The 22553-nt window shown below is 54.3% G+C and overlaps 1 protein-coding gene and 1 long non-coding RNA gene across 4 annotated transcripts in view; one reads left to right on the forward strand and one right to left on the reverse strand.

Moving 5' to 3' along the window:
- Window positions 1–2224: 2224 nt before the first annotated feature.
- The window catches only part of SPG7 (SPG7 matrix AAA peptidase subunit, paraplegin), a 32632-nt gene continuing 12303 nt past the window's right edge, over window positions 2225–22553 (forward strand). The window contains exons 1-9 of one of the 3 annotated variants that reach the window (XM_047846349.1): window positions 2229–2491; window positions 5602–5704; window positions 7415–7504; window positions 14549–14790; window positions 16785–16924; window positions 17796–17898; window positions 19412–19537; window positions 19859–20021; window positions 20361–20534. In XM_047846349.1, the coding sequence (XP_047702305.1) occupies window positions 2309–2491; window positions 5602–5704; window positions 7415–7504; window positions 14549–14790; window positions 16785–16924; window positions 17796–17898; window positions 19412–19537; window positions 19859–20021; window positions 20361–20534 (1324 nt within the window). In that variant the 5' untranslated portion in view covers window positions 2229–2308. Of the gene's footprint in view, window positions 2492–5601; window positions 5705–7414; window positions 7505–14548; window positions 14791–16784; window positions 16925–17795; window positions 17899–19411; window positions 19538–19858; window positions 20022–20360; window positions 20535–22553 lie in introns of all 3 variants that reach the window. The other 2 variants (XM_047846350.1, XM_047846351.1) reach the window with 2 other exon arrangements.
- LOC125158851 (uncharacterized) overlaps window positions 5455–22553 on the reverse strand; it is a 34363-nt gene continuing 17264 nt past the window's right edge. Inside the window, exon 2 of the long non-coding RNA XR_007149551.1 lies at window positions 5455–5715. This is a non-coding gene — a long non-coding RNA (uncharacterized LOC125158851). The remainder of the gene's footprint in view (window positions 5716–22553) is intronic.

Below are 22553 nucleotides of genomic sequence, written 5' to 3' on the forward strand. Positions count from 1 at the left end.
CATTTTAATGATGAGAAAATTGAGGCTCTGATAAGGTAGTAACTTGCTCAACGTCATAGGATGAGGACAGAAGCCAGCGTTGTTTCCACAGAGGTTGGCCCCTTGCCACTACTCGGTATTGCTTCCCACTGACTTGTCAGTCAACAGAGACCACAGTAACAATTTCTCTTCAAGCAGTATTAGCGGGATCCTAGCTTATACTCTTCCTAAACACATTCCTAAACACATGTTAGAGGCTTTGGGTGATGAGGGAACAGGGATGGGAGGGGGGCTTGGTCGCTTCCTGTCAGGGCACATTGCACAGTTTTGATAGGGTGCAAGAAACCACTCTCTCGGAAGTCCGGTTCCGGTCACAGGACTGGTCTGGGCACAGTGAGGGCAGGACGCAGTGAGCCGGAAGGCAGAAAGTGGGTGGGACAATTTAACCAGCAAAGAAAAAAACAGTGGAGGGAAGGCTGGGGAGGAAGGATTGACGGTGAAGGACCAGGGTAGGAGGACATAAAAAACAAAAGGAAAGGCAATGAGTTCAGTTGTGTGAATCACAGGCAGCCCTGGGCCGAGGGGCTGCTCCCTCCACGAACCAGCCACGAATAAGAATCTCTACAGAGGCACCAGTTGCTGGGGAGCTGAGCACCCATAATCCAGACACTGAATTTTAAAAATGTCCCCAAAGGTGCCTGGAAGGGCCAATTGGTTAAACGTCTGACTCCTGACTCTGGACTTCAGCTCAGATCAAGATCTCACCCTTCGTGGAATCAAGCCCAGGGTCAGGTTTCAAGCGGACAGCAGGGAGCCTGCTAGGGATTCTCTCCCTCTCTGCCCCTCCTCTGCTCCCATGCATGCACCAGCGCTCTCTCTCTCAAAATAAATAATCGCTTAAAAAGTCCCAAAGTTTTCAGCAGTGAGGGAGGGGAAGGATATACAAATCATGCTACTTTTGTAATACACAAGGAACAATGGTGGGGAGCAGCGCAGCCCCAGAAACCAGTCCGACCAGCTCTGAGGCTCTGCACTATCACTCCTTAGCTGTGACCTTGGATGGGATTTAATGTGTTTGAGTCTGTTGCCTCATCTGTAAAGTAGATATTAAAAGTACTTCAGAGTTGTGAATATTAAGAGCATCCGATAGCGAGCCAGGCACCAGTTAGTACTAAGATTGCCTGCAGGAATTTCCAGAATACAGAAAGAAAAGCACATGGAGAGCCTGGGTGGCTCCGTCTGTTAAGCATTGGACTTCGACTCTGGTCAGGATCTCTCCGCTGCTGAGTTTGAGCCCCGCATAGGGCTCTGTGCTGACATCTGAGAGCCTGGATGGAGCCTGGAGCCTCCTGCTTCAGAGTCTGTCTCCCTCTCTCTCTCTGCCCCTCCCCCACTCATGCTCGCTCGCGCGCTCTCTCTCTCTCTCAAAATAAAACATAAATTTTTTTTTAAGCAAAAAAGAAACACGTTACCATAACCCTACCTCTGTAAGACATCCACCTAGTTTTTGGTTTTTCTACTCAACAAGCTTTTCAGCTCTGAGCAGTCGGCAGCGTCAAAGCTAAGCACTAAAGCCCTGGGCCTCACGCAGGCTGGGAAAGAGGAGGAAAGGTGCAGACAGCGGCGGCCAGGGGCCGGGTCTGCCTGGGCCAGCGACGAGCCAAAAGGTCCCTCCCTCCTGCCTCGGGCTGGGGACGACTTCCAGAAGTCTTCGTGCCCTCCGCAGAAAATAACTAGTTTAGATGGCTATCTGTCCGAAATTAAACGTCCTCAGGACGAGGCTCCTGCCTGCGCAAGGGCGCCCGGCCACCCTCCCTGCTCTGACCGCGAGCCCCGCGGGCCCCTTTGAACTGCCCGGCGGCGCGCTGCCCCCTGACCCCCGGAGACCCGCAGACGGACCAGGGTCCGGTTCCGGTCCCGGGAGGGGGGGTTCGGGGTCCGAGTCCGGGTCCCGTGGGGTCTGGGGGTCGGGGTCCGAATCCCAGTCCCGGGAGCGGGTTGAGTCCGAGTCCGTGTACCGGTCCCGGGTGACGGTCCAGTCTTTTGGGCGCGTCTCCCTCCTTGCTCCGCCCGGGAAAAGGACGGCCGCCCCAGCAGCGGCGCCCCCGGCCGGCGTGGCTGCAGGATGCAGCCCGGCGCAGAGTCACGGCACTCTTCCTCCAGGGCTCTATGCGTGGTGCCCCGCACAGGCTGCCACCTAATAAACCGCTAGGTTACGCCAGTCCGGCCGGGGTTGCGGCGGGGCGCCGGGGGCACCGAGCCTTGGCAGCCCCCACCGCGCAGGCGCTCCCGGGTAGCCCGACTGCGCAGGCGCCGCTTCCGCGCCAACATGGCGGCCGTGTTGCTGCTGCTGCGTGCCCTCCGTCGGGGCCCGACTGCGGGGCCCGGGCGACTGCGGGGCTCCTGCTCGGGCTGGAGCCCAGGCCTCACCACCGAAGGCGGGAGGAGGTGCCAGCACTTCGTCTACAGGCCTCCGATCCGACTCGCGGGCGCCGGAGGCCAAGCCAAGCAGGTAACCGCCGACCCCGGGCTGGGACCCTGCCCCCTTCCTGAATCTAGGCCGGGCCTCTCCCGCCCCGCCTCCGCCCCGGCTGGGTCCCTCCCCCTTCCCCTGATCCCCCTCCCCAGCCCCGGCCAGGCCCCTCCCCCTCCCCCTCCCCCATAGGCCTCCCCCGCTCTCCCCGCGCCCCCGCTGGCCCCTGAGCCCGAGCGGTGCCTTCCAGTCCAGTGATGCGGGGTGGTACGGAAGGGCCGGGGCGGCCTTGGAGAGACTCCGCACAGGCTCCAGCTTGGATGTTTCCAGCCCTTATTTCCTGTATTGATATTGTCTGCCTGTTTGCCTGAATTCCTGGCATCTTAAAATTGAATCCAGGGGCGCCTGGCTGGCTCAGTCGGTGGAGCGTGAGACTCTTGATCTCCAGGTTGAGTTCGAGCCCTACATTTGGTGTAGAGATTACTTAAAAATCTTTTTTTTTTAATTTTTAAAAAATATTTATTTTTGAGGAAGAGAGAGAGAGAGAGAGAGAGAGAGAGAGAGAGAGACAGTATGAGCGGGGGAGGGGCAGAGAGACAGGGAGGCACAGAATCCGAAGCAGGCTCCAGGCTCCAGGCTCCAAGCTGTCATCACCGAGCCCGACCTGGGGGGCTCGAACTCATGAACTATGAGATAATGACCTGAGCCAAAGTCGGACGCTTAACCGACCGAGTCACTCAGGCACCCCTAAAAATAAAATCTTTAAAAAAAAATAGATAAATGTGGGGCTCCTGGGTGTCTCAGTCGGTTGAACATCCGACTTCGGCTCAGGTCATGATCTCGCGGCCTGTGAGTTCAAGCCCCGCATCGGGCTCTGTGCTGACAGCTCGCAGCCTGGAGCCTCCTTCCGATTCTGTGTCTCCCTCTCTCTGCCCCTCCCCCACCCATGCTCGCTCTCTCTCTCTCTCTCTCTCTCTCTCTGTCAAAAATAAATAAACATTAAAAAAAATGTTTAAAAAAATAGATAAATAAATTGAATCTACTAAAAGTTTCACTGATTTTAGCGGAGAACAATTTCACAATTGGCTCATTTGGATCTGATCTCCTGAGGATTAGTTCTAAATAGTACTTGGCGTTGGGTTCGAAGTGGGCTGAGGTTTTGTGAGCCAAACACCAGGTGATTGTATTTGACTTTTGTCTTGTAGCTTAACGTGTTAGGAACTCAAATTCACGGAGCATTCTCTGGCCAAGACTGTTCTAGGCTCTGCTCAGGTTAACTCTTCATCCAGAAAACAAAGACCCTAAGTCCTGGTGCCTTTATGGCTGATTTTTTTTTACCCAGTCTTAGGAGCTCAGCCTTGACATCCTAGGTCATAATTTATTGTTGTTATTATATTTTATCATAACTTGAGGACCAGTTTGAATTATAATTCTCTTCTTTTCTAGCTTACTGGCTGTCCTTCCTTAACCTGAGGGCAACTGTAGACGTATTACCTTTTTTTCCTGCCTTTTAGTTCCGTTGAAAAGGAAGTCCGTGCTTTATTATCATCAGTCTGAACTTGTGCTCATTTTATGAAAATAACTGATGTAGTCAGGTCACACAGTGTGAAATCTCAGCAGGTTACCTCGCCAGTGGCTGTAATAGTAGTAAAACTAAAGTAACCTGGTTTAAGCAAACTGTTTGGGTCTGACTTTGAAGAATGACAATTTTTGTTTTGTTTTGTTTGCTGTATCTTTCACACTGATGTTAGTCATTTGTTGGGTCCAGTCCACGTCGCGTGGCTACCTCTTCTATGCCTGCTGCTTCTCACCGAACCAAGAATGTTAGTTTTAGTTAAATGGGACAATAACTCGATAGACTAGGAATTTGCCTCTTGTTGCTAACGGGAGGTTACATGTTATGTGCTTGTTACCAGAAAGCGTTGAGCAAGGTGTTACTTTTCTTGATAGCAGCGGGACAGGGATGAACTAAGGGAGACATCAAAAGCAGATGAAGAAACTGCCAACAAAGAGAAAAAGTTAAGTTGGATCATTGACCTTAACATAACACGTATTCAAGTGGGAAAATGCTCACCCTGAGAGCAGAGCTTTGGAAAGACAGGCCAGTGAGCTGCTGTAGAGCCAGAAACGCTCTGTGTGGAACTGCTGTCTGGAGATGTCAGGATCAAGGGCCCTGGGCTCTCACAGCTGCCTTTGTGTGTGTGTGTGTGTGTGTGTGTGTGTGTCTGTGTGTCTGTGTGTCTGTGTGTGTCTGTGTCTCTCTGTGTGCTTTTCCAGACTGTGATCCTTGGGTACAGTGTGTGTGTGTGTGTGTGTGTGTGTGTGTGTCTGTGTCTGTGTGTCTGTGTGTGTCTGTGTCTCTCTGTGTGCTTTTCCAGACTGTGATCCTTGGGTACAGTGTGTGTGTGTGTGTGTGTGTGTGTGTGTGTGTCTGTGTGTCTGTGTCTGTGTGTCTGTGTGTCTGTGTGTGTGTGTGTCTCTCTGTGTGCTTTTCCAGACTGTGATCCTTGGGTACAGTGTGTGTGTGTGTGTCTGTGTCTGTGTGTCTGTGTGTGTCTGTGTCTCTCTGTGTGCTTTTCCAGACTGTGATCCTTGGGTACAGTGTGTGTGTGTGTGTGTGTGTGTGTGTCTGTGTCTGTGTGTCTGTGTGTGTCTGTGTCTCTCTGTGTGCTTTTCCAGACTGTGATCCTTGGGTACAGTGTGTGTGTGTGTGTGTGTGTGTGTGTGTGTGTATGTCTGTGTGTTTGTGTGTGTCTGTGTCTCTCTGTGTGCTTTTCCAGACTGTGATCCTTGGGTACAGTGTGTGTGTGTGTGTGTGTGTGTGTGTGTGTGTGTGTGTCTGTGTCTGTGTGTCTGTGTGTGTCTGTGTCTCTCTGTGTGCTTTTCCAGACTGTGATCCTTGGGTACAGAGTGGTAGCCAGCGCTCCCTGCCTGCCCCTCAGTATTTCTTGTGCTCACTCACATCACGCTTGACGTTTTGATGTTACATTAAAACTCTGAAATGATGCTCAGGCCATTCATGTTTCAGGGCAATGTAAGCACAATAAATGAGCGTTGGAGTTGCCAGGAAAGGTCTGGCACAAGCAATCAGTCACACTGCGGTGGTGTGGTGTGGAATGGGTGACCGTCCTCTGTGTTTTCCTTTCCAGAACTTGCAGTCGTGGCTGCTGACCCCTACCTGTGACAGGTTCCAGGGACTGTTGCTGAAACAGCGTCTCATCCAGGATCCAGTCAGACTCTGGAAACTCTTAGGTGTGTATCTTCTGAAATAGAGAATTGATAGGCAAATCCTGTGACATTTGTAAGTAAGTTAGGATATCGTTGCTAGTCTGACATCGGCAGAGAAACAAAATCACTGAGATGACTTTTGGCTTTTTTTTTAATTAAAAAAATTTTTTAACTTACTTTTTATTTGTTTTTATTTTTTATGCTTTTAATGTTGATTTATTTTTTAAAAAGTTTTTTTTAATGTTTATTTATTTTTGAGACAGAGACAGAGGGAGACAGAGCACGAGTGGGGGAGGGGCAGAGAGAGAGGGAGACACAGAATCGGAAGCAGGCTCCAGGCTCGGAGCTGTCAGCACAGGGCCCGACGCGGGGCTCGAACTCATGAACTGCAAGATCATGACCTGAGCTGAAGTCGGACGCTTAACCGACCGAGCCGCCCAGACACCCCGTTTGGCTTCTAATTATTATTGTTGTTGTTGTTGTTTTACTCACTTGCTTATTTTGAGAGAGAGGCGGGTAGAAGGGGCAGAGAGAGAGAAGGGGAGAGAGAAACAAGCAGGTTCTGAGCCATCTGCACAGAGCCCAACGTGGGGCTTGACCTCACCACCCTGAGATCATGACCTGAGCCCAAATCGAGAGTTGGTTGCTTAACTGACTGACCCACCCAGGCGCCCCCTGGCTTCTATTTATTGTGAGCCCCTAGATGTTCTAAAGAGCAGTTTACAAAAGAGAAGATTGGCTAAGGCCTAATTGCTTCCTTGAGTGGACTTTTTTAAAATTCTGGTGCATAGCAATGATTGGGCTGCTTACAAGGATTTTCGTGTTCTCTAGCCAGCTGCAAGAACAGTTAGTAAGGCTCTTCAAAGTGTATGTTTTATATAAAGGTAACTAAAAACAGCCCACAAATAACTTATTCTTGAAATAGTTTGCTTGTTTAATGAGATACTGTGACATCTTCAAGCGAGATCTTAGGTCAGAGGCCTTAGGATCTTCAGGATTGACACCTGGGACTTTACTCCCCGCTCCATCCAGTTGGAAAGGGCAAAAGTGAAACCTCCCAACTCCTAAAATACATGAAATGGCTTGGTTCCCCCGTGTGCTCGGGGAGGGCCACTTGGCAGCAGCTGTTTCCGCACTTAAATCTACACACGTCCCCAGGGACACACGCCTCGCCCTCCAGACAGCCTGACCCTCTTCAGAGGGCCATCAGGGTAGTCTTACTTGCGGTTCTGTGAGCGTTGTGAAGAAAGATCCAGCTCGGTCATGGCTGTGAGACTCTTTTTCCCCTCCTTTTAAACAGCAGTGGAATTAGACGGCGGACAAGGCCGAGCCTCTGGTGTGATGAGTGTTGTGTCCCAGTGGTGGCTGCCGGGAGGCTGCTGCACACGTCACAGCCAGTGTGGCTCGTGTGCTCAGGTTCATTAAAGTGGCTGTGTGTGTGTGGAAGAGCCCATCCTCCAGCAGACTTCGGACGTTTCCTCAGTTTACATGCACGACTAAGTTTTCTTCCCTGGCTTGCTAACTGCAGTGACGAGACATTCCATAAGTTGAAGTAGCTTATTATTCCGTAAGTAGCAGCTGCCGTACTAAAAATGAGGACCCAACAGTGCTCAATCTCAGCATGTAGGTTTCGGATGGCTTCTGTTTGGGTTTGGTTATTGGAGAACATACTCTTCTCCTGAGTGCTCCCCCGTAGTGGCAGACCTTGCTAAACGCTGTCCCTGTTCCTTACAGGTGGCACTTACTATTTTAACACGTCCAGGATGAAGCAGAAGACTAAGGACAATGGTAAATCCAAGGCGAGGACCCCTGAAGATGACGAAGGTACATCTATGTGACATTCGTAAATAATGGCTGCCTCGGTTGTCTTCATGTGTGTTCTGCTCTCCGCAGCAGGAAGTCGGTCTCAGAAGTAGAGGGAGCCCAGGCACCTCTGTCTCTCTTACCCTGAGCACACCTACCCCCAACCTTTGATGTGATCACTGGGTCTTCTCTTCTCCTGTAGAGACAGGCTTCCATCCACACCTGTGTCCCTTGTCATGTCCAGAATGTCCGTAGGCAGGCAGGATTACTGTCCTCTGCATAGAAATGGTGACTCTCAGGTCTGCCCTGAACTCAGGAGTTCCAGGGTGGGGAGGAAGGCACCAGGACACCTTGGTGAACCCACCCCCCACACCCCTGCTGAAGTGTGGCCTTGAGAAGCAGTCTCCCCGCCAGAGGAGAGGTTGGGACAGCATATGGCCTCAAGGAGGGGGCAGAACACATAACAACACTCCCGTGTGAGTGACCTCTTTGCCTGTTAGCCCTGCCCCAGCCCCAGTTCACAGCGACCTCACGTGTAAACCTTGAGTCTCACCTCCTATGGAATTAGGACTCTGATTGGGCGAAGGGGTGAGGGAAATTAAAAGGTCAGTTTGAATTGACCTCTAAGGTAGAAGCTGGCTGCTTAGAGGTAATGACAGTGGAAACCACTAACCCATAAGAATGACTGGAGTGTACCCAGCACTGCACTACATGATTTCTACATCTTCACAATTAATTCTTTCCTAATTCCCCATTATCGTTCCCTTTTTATCCCTGAGGACATCGGGTGTCTGTCCTGTGCGGAGTCTGGGGAGGGACACACAGGTAGAGAAGTGGGCGTCTTGTCAAGGACCTTCCTCGTACTTAGATGCTGATTTTGTTTTGCTTGTTTTATTATTATTTTTTAAAGTAGTCTCTATGCCCAATGTGGGGCTCAAACTCACAAACCCCAAGATCGAGAGCCGCAGCTGTTCCGACTAAGCCAGCCGGGGGCCCCCATCTCCAAGCTCGTGAGAGACGGGTCTTAACTCCCGGAAGCCACCCGTGTGGTCATTGGCTGGGTTCCGTGGAGACATTTCTTAGATATTTCTGGTTTCAAGCTCTGCGCTGATCTCACTGCCGCCTTCGCAGGGCATCCACTTTGGCAGTGGCTTGTTTCTTTCACCCAGAGAGCTCCCCGGGAGCTCAGCTCTTCCCCAGCAGGCTTCTGAACTCGAACACACGCGCGTTTCCCACTGTGGGCTGCTACGTTCGCGTGCGTCCTTCACCCCACAGGGACTCCGTGTTGAAAGGTTTTCAGGGGTGGGGGATGAGGGTTTGGCTTGTCAGGAAATCTGCAGGATTTTGAAACACAAATACTGGCGAGGCTGATATTGGCAGCTATTAAAAGTTTTTTCTTCCCAAAAATTAACGTGTTGGTCCGGTAATAGGTAGGTAGCTCAGTGGAACAAAATAGAAAATCCAGTAGCAGAACCTGGTTTATGTAAGAATTAGGGCGTAACTAGAGTGGCATTTCGTGCAGTCGCAGGAAGGATGGATTGTGTCAGAAATGGTTCGGAACAGTTGCTTCGTGACTTGGAGAGAGACGAAATCACACGTACCAAAATAAATCCTGGATGGATTAAATCATTAAATCTAAACAGCAAAACCATCAAAGAATTAGGGGGAAATGTGGCAGAATATGGACACGGGAAAGGCCTTCCTAAATTAAGAAAGAGGTGACAAGGAAGCCAGGGTTTCCTGTAGAGAGACGGGTGCGGGCCTTGTGTGCGCCGTCCCGTTCCTCGTGCTCGGTCCCGCTGACAAGTGTGATTTCTGCGGGCGTGGCCGCGGCCCTCAGTCCAGGTGCCGAACCACACGCTTACTGAGCCTGGTCGCCGCCACGGTGCCGTCAGCCAGTGCTGTGGCACAGGGGACAGCGGGGGCAGAAGTAAATCCCAAGTAGGAGTCTCGCCCACTCCTTCACCGGCCTAGGTGGCAGCCGCACGCGGCTAGAGGGCGTCTGCGTCTCCCCCGCCTTCCTGGAGCGTGCAATACGTGTGAACTTCAGATTGAACGGTAGCGTGCCCTGAGAAAACAGGACGGAGTTCGTGTCTGTCGAGTTTTCGTTAGAGGATGATTATTTGTTTAGCCGAGGACTTTTCCTTCTGGGAGAATCCACTGTGGATTTTCCCTGGCTCTGCCGCCTGCGCGGGCCCGGCTGCCTGTAAGCGCCCCCGACCTGCCTGCGTGCAGCAGGCGCAGCCCGGCGTCTGGGCCTCCCACCTGCGGAGGGTCTGCAGCGAAAGAGCCGGCCCTCGCGGGGGGGGGAGTCTGTCTTCGCCGGCGGTGGATGCGTGAACGCTCACCTGTGCTAAGACTGCACAAGGCGGTCCCACACGGGAGCGCGCGTCTGAGCGAGGCGGGGGACTGCGTCAGCATGCTCGTCGCCCGCTCTGTACGGTGTCACCGTCGGAAGCAGCCGGGCTGACAAAGGATGGCTCTGCGGTACCACTGGGACTCCATGGGGATCCACAGCTATAGGAAAAAGTTCAGCTAAAAAAAGCAGTTGCTGGAATTTCCGGACAACTTTTGTGTTAGTGCTTCTTGGCCCTGAGACGTGAGAACGCCCCATGAGGTAGGGTTCTCGGCCCCATCTGCGTCGGGATCGGTGCCAGGTGATGGCTGGAAAGAGCTGGATCGTCACTGGGATCCCCCTGCACCGCTCGCCTCCGAGCTTGCGTTAGCAGTTGACTGCGGGGCGGGGGGGGGGGGGGGGGGTCCTGCAGAAAGGGTTTCTGGAGGGAAAACCTGGGACAGCTCTGGTAGCTGTGTCCTTGGGCCTCTGGCTTTAGGTGACTGATTCGGGGCACTCTGAGGTGATGGACACTACCCCCTGGAAAGGAGTTTTGCCACCAGAATCTCGCAGGGGGTGTGTCCTGTAGGCCGCTGTCCGGTGGGTGGGCAGTATGGTGGCCGGGAGGCAGCAGTGTCCCCTGGGTGCCTGGGGACGCGGGCAGCAGGAGCTGGCCTGTCGGCTCCCTACACGCCTGTCATCGGTGTCAGGAGCCAAAGGAGACGCGCGAGCCAAGGGGACGGGAGCGCGTGAGTGCTGTGCTCACAAGTGCAGACCCATGCGGCGCCCCGGCCATGAGGGGCCGAGGAGGAAGAGGGTCTTCTGGGGACGGGAGACGTCTTTTTGTATCTGGAGCGTTTAAATGCCATTTCCTGTTCAGAATCTCAGGATCAGATTTTGTTTCATCTCCTATACCTCAGAAATCTTACTCTGATTTGCTTTGAGAGACACAGAGAGCCTGCACAAGTGGGGGAGGGGCAGAGAGAGAGAGAATCCCCCGCAGACTCCGTGCAGTCAGCGCAGAGCCCAACTTGGGGCTCGACTTCGTGACTTTGACATCGTGACCTGAGCCAAAACCAAGAGTCGGATGCTCAACCGACTGAGCCCCCCGGGCGCCCCAAAAATCCTATTCTTATTTAGCCAGTCCTCTGTCTCATTTCCACATTTCCCTTTACTGTTTCCCTTTGTCTTTCTCGGACTGGCCCTCATGATTGCATACCTGACCAACACCACAGACAGGCGTCTGTTTTTAGGCACTTTATTCTTAGTAATTTCTACAGCCAGCGTGGGGCTCGAACGCCAAGCCCGCGATCAAGAGTCGCGTGCTTCACCGACTAAGCCAGCCACGCACCCCCAGGTTTGTGTTTTCTACATTTGGTTTCCTTGGGCTACGGTTTGAGAAGTACACTTAGTGAGTTACAGAAAGCAAATGTTTTTGTGGCCCTGATACACCAGCCAAGTAGCTTTCAGGAGGGTTTACTCACTGGTCCCGCTCGACAGCGTGTGCGGGGCCGGTTCCCCGCACCCCGTGCACCCGGGTTCTACTTTGTTGTACATGCGAATGTATGCAGCACGTGTTTGCGCACGTTTGTAACGATGCTGTCTGCCGGCACAGCCGTCTGTGTGTGTGTGTGAGGTCCTGTCAGGGTGGGCCTGCCGTGGCCGTCTCCTTCTGCCCGGGAGCAGGACTCAGGGCGATTTGGACTCAGAAGCCAGAGCAGGAGTTGTATTGAGAAGCACAGACGATTTTAACCTGCCTTCAGTGAACCGTCCTGACGCCCCAGAGCAGTTACCACTCTGGGCTGCGACCTCCCTGCTCTCTCGCCTGGAGAGTCCTCTGGGAACGTGATGCGCTGCCTCTAGGCCCGGCCTAGATCCTTCTCTCTCAAACAGGCCAGCGGCAGGCAGCTCCATGTGTCAGAACACCTGGCTAGCATTTGAAAAGGGTTGGGTTTTTGGGAAGAAAGAAGATGTGTGTTTTGGAGCCTAAAGGCAAGCTTTTTTTTTTTTTTTTTAATGTGTGTTTATTTTTGAGAGAGGAGAGCACACGCACGCTTGCACGCACGCATGCACACATGATTGGGGGAGGGGCAGAGGCGGAGAGACAGAGGATCCAAAGCAGGCTCTACAGTGACAACAGAGAGCTCACTGTGGAACTCGAACCCGCGAACCTCGAGATCATGACCTGAGCCGAAGTTGGATGCTTTTGTTGGCTAAGCCCCCCAGGTGCCCTGTCCAAGCTGTCTTTTGATTTTAAATGTTTGTTTATTTTTGAGAAAGAGAGCACACATGAGCACAAGCAGGGGAGGGGCAGAGACAGAGGGAGACACAGAATCTGAAGCAGGCTCCAGGCTCCCAGCTGTCAGCAGAGTTCGACGCGGGACTCAAACTCACAAACCGTGAGACCATCACTTGAGCCCCTGAGCCGAAGTTGGATGCTTAACCGACTGACCCACCCAGGCGCCCCATGATTTTAGAAATTCTTGCAAAAAAGTGCAAAATTATCTTGTTTAAAACCAAGCCATATCTGGGGCACCTGGCTGGCTCAGTTGGTGGGGCGTACAACTCTCGATCTCGGGGTTGTGAGTTTGAGCCCCACTTTGGGTATAGAGATTCCTTAAAAAAAAAAAAAAATCTTTTTAAAAACAAATAAATGAAACCAAACCATATTTTTTAAAAATCATAGCCCTGTCTCACAGTCTGCAAACAGATGCATGTGAGTCGCAGAATCGTCGCAAGCCTGTTTCCACGCGGGGCGTGCCGGTGTGCTGGCCAGAGCAGCCAGGAAGGGCAGTGTTGCCACATGGCCTGGGCCCAAATCTGCAAGTGCTTCCAGTGGACGCGTGCCCCGCGACTGCCGACCAGGAACCAGGGACGCACAACAATTTGTGTGTGAGTGAGAGCCTACCGATCATACAAAGCTTCTAAAACAGAGACGTTCATCCTGCTGGTGGAGTCTCACCCAGTTTGCCCAGTTTGGGGACTCTCAATATTATTAACTAGAAAACAAGATGGGAATTCAACGGACCAATTAAGTAGAAAATTACACTGAAATACATGGTTTCTACCTACTCACTGAGAACATAAATTTGCTTTCTAAAATAACTGCTACCTTTATTTAGTTGCCCTTTGTGACTGAGCTTTACATATTGGATAGGCTCTTATAGCCCATTCTTTTTTTTTTTTAAGTTTATTTATTTTGAGAGAAAGAGCATGAGTGTGCGTGATGGGGGGAGGGGCAGAGAGAGGGGAGAGAGAATCCCAAGCAGGCTCCGAGCTGTGAGCGCAGAGCCTGATGCACGGCTGGAACTCATGAGGTCACGACCTGAGCCAAAATCAAGAGTCGGACGTTTAACCCACTGAGCCCCCCAGGCGCCCCCGTTCCAGTCTAAGAGAACATCTAAAATGCGCTTTCAGGTTTTCAGAACGGTTGCAGACACAGCCTTCTCCATAAGCTTCATTTTGTGTTTAAGCTGCCTTAAAATGCCTTTCAGCTCCTCTAAACTGTTGGGAGACGAGGGTGTGTTTGTGGACGGCTCCAGCTCCAAGCGGCACAGGGGGAAGCGGGTGGCACCGGTTCCGGTGCGTGTGCACTTGGGCTGAGCCCTTGTGCCGGGTCCCCCTGCTCCCGGGAGTGGGCCTCTGCTCTTCCCCCGAGCGGACGCTTGTGTTTGTGCCGGAAGGAGCAATGGTGGAAACTTTGGTTGCCGAGCGAGGTCGGGGCCGTGGTGAGCACAAGTGGTGAAGGCATCATTAATGACAGGCCTGGTTGGAGTCTGGGTGGCGTGTCGGGAGGATGGGCCGTGCCGCACAGGTGAGGGCCGCACGGCAGCCTGGTGTGTAAACGGAGGCGCCGGATCCTTCCAGGGACTGGGCTGGGTGGGCTAGTGAGATGACAGCGTGGCGCAAATGAGAGGGTTTACCTGACTGGCTGTTTTGGGAGGAAGACTGTGGCCTGGCCTCTGGTGGCTGCAAGCAGGACTCTCCCGTCTGCGCCCTGGGCCTGAGGGAAGCAGCTTCTGAACGTCCTTCTGGCCTCCTGGTCCGCTGGCTCTCCCTCCTTCTGGGAGCCTCTCCCTGGTGCCCGTGCTGGGAGCTGCTTCTCTGAGTCCCCTGTGCCGTGGGCTCTCCCCTCCCGCCCCGCCCCCACACGCTGCCGCTCGGGCCACCTTACCTCCCTGGGTTTCGGCACACCCCAAGCCGGGGCCGAGTCTCGGGTCCTCCTCTCACCCCTAAGAACGGGCACGATGCAGTCCATACCCTGAGTAGGGTATCAGTAGCCAAGTAATGTGATTTGGGTGAAGAGTTGGTCTTCGGGAACATTCTTGAATTAAGTGGACCCCACCATCTGTCCACGGACTAAACTGTTTAAATGTGTGGCTGTGGGGGAGGGGAGGCAGGTGTCTGGTTGTTATTAAAGACTTGCACGTGTGCGCACAGCCCGCCGGTGATCACGCCAGGGCGGGGGGTCGGCCGTGCTCCCGGCCGAGGGCTGACGGTGGAGACGTAGCACACGCTGGTCCCGGGAAGTGGAAAACCCTGGTTTTGTGCTCTACGCGGACGGCGAACGGGGTGCTGGTGGCCCGGATGGCATGTGATTAGTATCTGTCTCGGGCCACTTTGTTGAAAACCGGCCAACAACACGCAGGGCCGGCCTCCTCGCCCCTGTGCTCTCCTGCCGCCCTGCCTGCGGCCTCTGTCTCACGGTCCCCCGGTTGCCCCGCCCGCAGAGGAGAGGAGACGCAAGGAGAGAGAGGACCAGATGTACCGCGAGCGGCTACGCACCCTGTTTGTCATCGCCGTGGTCATGAGCCTGCTGAACGCGCTCAGCACCAGCGGGGGCAACATTTCCTGGAACGACTTTGTCCACGAGATGCTGGCCAAGGGCGAGGTGCAGCGGGTGCAGGTGGTGCCCGAGAGCGACGTGGTGGAGGTCTACCTGCACCCCGGAGCCGTGGTGTTCGGGCGGCCTGTGAGTGCGGGTGGGCCCCTTTCCGTCCCCCCCCCCCCCCCGCCCTGAGGTCCCGTGATTGGGGGAGGGGGTGTTGTCCCAGACGGGAGCTGGGGGCCCGCAGCTGCGGTGGCCGTGTACAGGGAGGAGGAGGAGGAGGAGGAGGAGGGAACGTGAGCCAGCGGTGGCCCCGACGTCCCGCTCTGTGGGTCTGGCGCTGGCTGCAGGTTGGCACATGGGGCAGCTTTGGCGGATGCTGGTGAGTTGAGGTGCCAAGGTTGTTGGGGGGGATTCCCTGGGGGCCGGGGGCAGGAGCCTACCCTCCCTGTGAGGGTGGCTGAGAGGTGGGGTTGGGCAAGGGCTGGCCCTTGGACGGGAGGGAGGAGAGAGCACGCAGGGCCTGCTTACCTCCCCGCCTCGGGTGCTCCCGAGGGAGAGGAGGCGTCAGACGGGTGGGATTTGGTCTCAGGGAGAGGGCTGGGCATCAGTGTGGGGCACTGGGCCCCGGAAGCCGACTGTGGAAACCCCGCTATGAGAGGGAGTCACCGTCCAGTCCCCGCCTCTTTGTTCCCCTGCCCCCCACCCCATAACCACACCACCGGCAGGCCCAGGAGAGGTGGCGACACGAGACTGTTTTCCAGAACACTTTTCCCTGATCCTGTTTGCTAGTCATCTCTGTACGGACGCTCAGAGCTGGGTTAGATGTCTGATCCACGGTCCTGTCATGTTTTAGTCTCCTTCCTGTTGTTTGTTAGAGGTTTGGACAGCGGGAAAAGGAGACCAGGTAGAATGCTGGGCGACAGGCGTTCAGTGTGGACATACTGTGTGCACTTGGGGCACAAGTTTACTCGTGGGCGTAGGACTCTGTCCCTTAGGACAGCACCCTGGGCGCTGCTAGGGCTCTAGAGAGGGCTAAGCGCCACGCACGTGTGCACAGCTGTTTGTCAGTTTACACGAGCTTGTGACTTAGTTGTGGGGGACAGGCCCCTCCCGGCCCTGACTGCTGTGTGACCCGGGTGACCTTGCAGAAGCAAGTGGGTCGTCCAGGGCCAGGCGGTCAGAGAGAAGATGGGGGAGTTGAATCGCTTTCTGGAGTCATACACTTTGCTCTTGGCTTCTGGGATAGAAAAGAGGACATTGCTTGCTTCTCCATTCTGTTTCCACGGCCGGGCCGGGTGTGTGAGGGACGGGGGCATGAAGTCCACATCAGACGTTTGGGTCTGTGGGGTTAGTCCAGCACAGACTGTGATCAGGGTGTTGTGGCCGGTGGCGCCCCCGTCTGCTTCTCCCATCTGGCCTTGTGACCCCACGACATCTTCTGAGGTTCTTAAGAGCCAGGGGGAAATCTGGGTGCTCCGTGTAGATTGGAAGAGTGTGTTTAGAAGCTGAGCTTGGAACGGCTTAGTTCTAGAAAGCATTTGGACCAGGCCCTCAGGAGAATGGTGTGGGACTGGCAGGACACCGTCTAGGCTGCTGGAGATCATCAGGACGGCTCACAGAGAAGGCATTTGGGGGCCCAGCGTGGACTTCGGGCCACGCTGCCTCCTCTCAGGGAAGGCTGTCCCCCTGGATGCGGCGGTGACATCATGCCAGGACACTCCACCTGCTCACTCCCTGAGCCTCCACCCAGGAAAGGCTTCCCGAGGACACAGAAATCCACTTAGCTGATTTGCTGATTTTGGGGTCAGCCAGCCGGCAGGCGCGAAACCTGTGCTCTGGCCTTAGACTTGCCTGCATCCCGGCGGGGAGCTCCGGCCTGTCGCGTGTCTCTGTGCTCTGCACGCACAGCTGAGGCTCGGTGGGGGGTGTCAATGTGGAGCACACCCTCCCTTTTCTTAAAATGTCCCCGTTCCTGAAGATAGAGAAAGCACACGTATTGAAGTTTTGCTGGAACTGTGACGCAGAAGTAGTTTCTGACCCGCAGATGAACCTTCTGCTGCTGGAGCCCTGCAGCGTCTGGGGGTCGTCCGTCTGGCCCGTGTGTCACTCGCACCACCTGTGCTCTCTGCCCCCAGCGGCTGGCCTTGATGTACCGGATGCAGGTGGCAAACATCGACAGGTTTGAGGAGAAGCTCCGAGCCGCGGAAGACGCCCTGAACATTGAAGGCAAGGACAGGATCCCGGTCTCCTATAAGCGGACAGGATTCTTTGGAAAGTATGCTGGTCGTTATTTGGCCCCTGAACTAAACCAGGCGTGGCTCTGTAATGTGCTGACAAAGCACACGCACCGGAAAGTGGCCTGGCCTGCACGAAGCAGACCCCCGTGTGGGAGGGCGAGTCCGGGACCACGTGTGGGGAGGGCGTCCGTGGGTCTGTGGCTTTTCTTGATCCAGCACGTCGTGGGGCCGTTGTCTTCTACAAACGGGAAAGTGGAACAGAAAGGGAGAAGCGGGCCTGTCCGGTAGAAATCCCTGCTTCCGTGCGGCAGACGGAAGCGGGGACCGTGTTGGGCCCGTGGGACCTACAGACTCAGCGGGACACATTAGCTCCCAGTCATGGCGTCTCACTGCACACTGGGCCCGGCAGCGGCCGGAGCTTGCGTGCAGAGGCTCGCTGCTGACTGGCAGACACCGCTGAGGCGCTGAGCTTCCTGTGCGGTGGCGGGTCTCTCCCGCAGGTGCACAGCCAAGGCTGGCGGGCGGCGGGAGGGCGGGCTGGCGCCCTAGCGTTCACTCGGTTTCCTGCTCTGCGTGTTTTGCCGTCCCATCCAAAACCGGTGGCCTACTTTGGCGCACGTGAAAATCAGTTCTCGCTGGGCGTTATCCGTAGGCTCTGGAGGACGGGGTGAGCGTGTCGTGTCCACGTCCTGGCCTTGCGCCGTGGGGAGACGCTCCACCTGCCCATGTGGGAGAAGGTCACGAGAGAGCAGAGTTGGACAAGGAAACCCATTTTCACAACCACTCGCTCTGCACGCTGCTCTCTGAGTGCGGGTCGCTCTTCCCGTCTCTGAAGGGTCCGTGGCCCCGGACTTCGCGAGGCGTGCCCGTGAGCTTCCTGCCTGTGACTGACTCTCTCTCCCCCGCTAGTGCCCTCTACGCCTTGGGGATGACCGCAGTGGGCCTGGCCATCCTGTGGTACGTGTTCCGTCTGGCTGGGATGACAGGACGGGAAGGAGGACTCAGTGCTTTTGTAAGTTGGGCACGTGCCACCCATCCCCCTGCACCTGTGCTCTGTCCCATCTCCCTGAATGTGCGGTCTGTGCCGCATCCCTGAACGTGCGGTCTGTCCCATCTCCCTGAACGTGTGCTCTTAGGGTCTGTCTGTGCTTGCTGAGTATGGCTCCCAAGAGTGAGCACGCAGTGAAGGCTAAGCTGTCACAGAGGCCAGCCTGGAGCCGTGGCCTGCCAGCTCCTCTTTCTTTGTGCCTGGCCGACTAGGGGATCCACCTGAGGCCCACTCTCCCCCTGGCTCGTGGGGTAGCTGAGCCAGGCCAGTGTATAGGCCAGTTTATTCTGCTGTTTTGGTAGCTGGGCATGACTGTTTCTTTGGTTTCTCCTACTTGCTAAGATGCTGCGTATTTTTTAAGGCTGGCAACTGAACCAGCCAGACGCCCCAAACCTAAATACACTTTTTAAAAATTTTATTTTAAAGTTTATTTATTCAGAGAGAGAGAGAGAGACAGACTCCACAGTGAGATCATGACCTAAGCCGAAGTCAGACACTTAACTGGCTGAGCCATCCAGGCACCCTGCCCCCCCCCCACCCCAAATACACTTTAAAAGCATTCTCTTGGGGCACGTGGCTGGCTCAGTTTGAGGAGCATGCGACGCTTGATCTTGGGGTCTTGAATTTAAGCCCTGTGTTGGGTGTAGAGATTACTTAATGTGTACACACACACACACACAGCGTCCTCTTGTGGTAGCCCTCGTTGTAACGCGAACCCTCCCTGGCGGGGAGCATGTGGCCGGTTAGCCCATCAGCAGCAGAGCTGAGGGGCCCAAGCCCCGGCTGGAGCAGGTCTGCAGACGGCACCACCCAGCCCCTTCCCTGAGAACCGAGACCAAGAGCGTGTTCCTGGCTGTAGCTGAACGCTCACACTCTTTGAAGGGTGTCTCATCATGGGCTCGGGCTGTATTTTACTCGGCCAGTTTCACCGTTCTTGTGTATTTAGGGCTGTTTATTTTTACTGTCTTATTTAAATAGCACTATGATAAATTCAGCGCACACGTTTTCTGAGCGCGGGCATGTCTGTGCGCCTCCTGAGGCAGAACTGAGCTCAAGTTTGCGCCCCTCACTACGAGCTTTCTCTTGCCTGGTTGCTTTCCAGAAATTTACCAGCCAACATTTCTACCGAACTTTCCTAGAGCTCAGTGTTATCTACATTGCTTTTATAATCAGAGTATTACACAGTAGCAGGAAAAATCATATAGAAAAATACAGTTTATGTGCAAAAGAGATAGTTAAATTACCTTGTTTGGGCGGGGGGTGGTTTTACATCTTTTTTTTTTTTTTAAGGCAAACCGTTAAATACTAGATAACTTTCTTACTGTTCATGACGCACAAGAAACATTTCCCTTCATATGCGTGGGAGGGGGTGTGGGAGAGGGGACCCTGGGCCGAGGGGAGGTGGCGCCCAGGGACGCTCACTTTCCCTGTTGTGCTGAGAGGTCACGGCACTCTGTCCTTTGTTCTTTCTGCCCAGAATCAGCTTAAGATGGCTCGTTTCACGATTGTGGATGGCAAGATGGGGAAAGGAGTCAGCTTCAAAGATGTAGCAGGAATGCACGAAGCCAAACTGGAAGTCAAAGAGTTCGTGGATTATCTGAAGGTAGGCATGCCTGCCGAGCAGGAGGCAGGTGAGCACCATCCTGGAGGAAAGACCCGAAGTAGTCAGGTGGTGGGACCCAGTATTAAACCCGCCGTGCAGGCCGAGTGCACAGTTTTCAACCAGTAGGAGGGCCGAGAGCCCACCGCCGACTGCAGCCTAAGCCGTCTGGGACACCCGGTCAGTCCCGGACTGACTTGCGCCAGAACCGTGTGAACCATAGCTGATTCGTGACCGCTCGTGAGCTGATCTCCAAGTGTCCCGTCTTGAAAGTTCTCTCTGCGACACCTGTGATCAGCGCTGCGTTGTCTGCTGCTTTTCCAGAGCCCAGAGCGCTTCCTTCAGCTCGGCGCCAAAGTCCCAAAAGGCGCGCTGTTGCTCGGGCCCCCTGGCTGTGGGAAGACCCTTCTGGCCAAGGCAGTGGCGACGGAGGCCCGGGTGCCCTTCTTGGCAATGGCTGGCCCGGAGTTCGTGGAGGTCATTGGAGGTTGGTGTTGCCTGGGGGGCTGCGGACAGGACCGTCTGTGCAGGATGGCTCTGCCGTCACACGCCCTTCCTCAGGTGGAGGCCGGCCAGGGAATTGGGGGCACAGAGAGGCAAACAGAAGCCCCATGCTCCTGGGAATGCCGCTGGTGTAGAGAATTGGGCAGCGATGTTCTCTGAAGCCGCCTCCATGTGCGGCCTGGGGGTCCACGAGGGGGCGAGTACCGCCAGGGTGACTCTCCTGAGGCTTCGTCATCCTCCGTGGGCCGTTCTGGCCCCTGGCGCAACAGTTGGGCTCCCCTCCCATTCCCCGTTCCCCGCCCGGTCCTCTGTGTCACCTTAGGCCTCGGCGCTGCCCGTGTGCGGAGCCTCTTCAAGGAAGCCCGGGCCCGGGCGCCCTGCATCGTATACATTGACGAGATCGACGCCGTGGGCAAGAAGCGCTCCACCACCATGTCTGGCTTCTCCAACACGGAGGAGGAGCAGACACTCAACCAGCTCCTGGTGGAGATGGATGGTGGGTGCCCCCTCCTGTGCAGGGAAGGGGTTCTTTTCCTGAGACCCACTCGCGGGGTGGACCACGCGGCTCACGCGTGTCGTTTGGGAACACGCACTGATGCCCACGTACACGGGCTGCGTCTCTCTGCCCTAGCACCTGCTGCAGGTGAGGGTGCCGTCAACACGCTCCCTAGTAGCTGATTCTGAGACAAGGCCACTTTCAGAGCTATTTGTCACCTTGTTGCACTCAAGAAACACAGGTTTTAATTTTTAAAAGTCAAGGTCATAGTAGAAAAGAAAGAAAAAACCTGGGAACAAAAAAGGGCAGGGCAGGGCATGGTTTCCAGTCTTGGATAAACCCAGGTGACGGTGTTGTGCGCACCCTGCGGCCCGATGCAGGAAAGGTAGCACAGGGCGCTTGGCTGCCCCAGGTGGAGGCACATGTGACTCTTGATCTGGGGGTTCTGAGTGACACGGAATGGTTTTTCTTTTCGGTTACTTTTGTAAGATTTTGGGGTTTTTTTGGATAGACATTGTATGTTTATTTTATTTTTATTTATATATTCCTTGAAGATTTCATTTTAAGCAATCTCTATACCCAACGTGGGGCTCGGACTCAGGACCCCGAGATCCAGAGTCGTATATGCTCCACTGACTGAGCCAGCCTGGTACCCGGTTATTTTTATTGTGGTAAAATATACGTGGCATTTACCTTTTTATTTTTTTTATAACTTTTTTTAACGTTTATTATTTTTGACAGAGAGCGAGTGGGGAGGGGCAGACAGAGAGGGAGACACAGAATCTGAAACAGGCTCCAGGCTCTGAGCTGTCAGCACAGAGCCCGACGTGGGGCTTGAACTCACGAACCGTGAGATATGACCTGAGCCGAAGTCGGACACTTAACCGACTGAGCCACCCAGGCGCCCCGAAATTTACCATTTTAACCATTTATTAGTGTTATTCTCTCTGTTGTGCAACCACCATCTATCTCTAGAACCTTCTCATCTTCCCTGACTGGAACTCTGTCCCCATTAAACACCAGCCTCCCAGCCCTTGGCAGCCATGCCACTTTGTGTCTCCATGGGCCTGAGTCTTCTTGGACCCTCCTGTGGGTGACTCCTGCTGCTGTTTGTCCTTCTGTGACTCACCCAGTGTGATGTCCTCTGGCTTCCGCCATGCTGTGGGGCGAGGGCTTAATTTTTTTTTTTTTTATGTTTATTTACTTTGGGAGAGAGCAGGTGGGGGAAGGGCAGAGAGAATCCCAAGCAGAGCCCAACATGGGGCTTGAACTCATGAACCGCGAGATCATGACCTGAGCTAAAATCAAGAGTCAGATGCTTAACTGACTGAGCCACCCAGGCGCCCCTTTATGTATTTATTTCATTTATTATTACTTTAAAATTTTTTTATGTATTTATTTTTAAGTAGATTGCACACCCAACATCGGACTGAGATCAAGAGTCACGCACTTCACTGACTGAGCCAGCCAGGTACCCCCTGGTTGTCTTTGTAATCGAATGACAAGTGTCTCTCTCTCTCTCTGTTCCTCCTTCCCTCACGCTCTGTCTCTGTCTCTCTCTCTCTCTCTCTCTCAAAAATAAACATTAAAAAAATTTTTTTTAAAAAAGGGGCGGCTGGGCGGCTCAGTCCGTTGAGTGTCTGACTTCGACTCCGGTCATGATCTGGTGGTTCATGAGGTTCAAGCCCCGCGTCCGGCTCTGTGCTGACAGCTCAGAGCCTGGAGCCTGCTTCTGATTCTGTGTCTTCCTCGCTGTCTGCCCCTCTCCCACTCATGCACACGCACCTTGTCTCTCTCAAAAATAAACATTAAAAAAAAAAAAAAAAGAATGAACGACATCTGTGATATCGAGTGGACCAGGGAGAACTGGCCATTGGAAGTCATCAGATGACCAGGTGGCCGTCCACGCTTAAAGTGCCCTCTAGTCCCTGTTTGCTCTCCGGCTCCTGCAGATGCCCGTCGAGCACTAGATCCCTGGGTGAGAAGGTGCTGTGGGCGTGCACGCCTGCCCCCGCTTCT

The sequence above is a fragment of the Prionailurus viverrinus genome, unplaced genomic scaffold (genome assembly GCF_022837055.1).
Source record: "Prionailurus viverrinus isolate Anna unplaced genomic scaffold, UM_Priviv_1.0 scaffold_38, whole genome shotgun sequence".
NCBI lineage: Eukaryota > Metazoa > Chordata > Mammalia > Carnivora > Felidae > Prionailurus > Prionailurus viverrinus.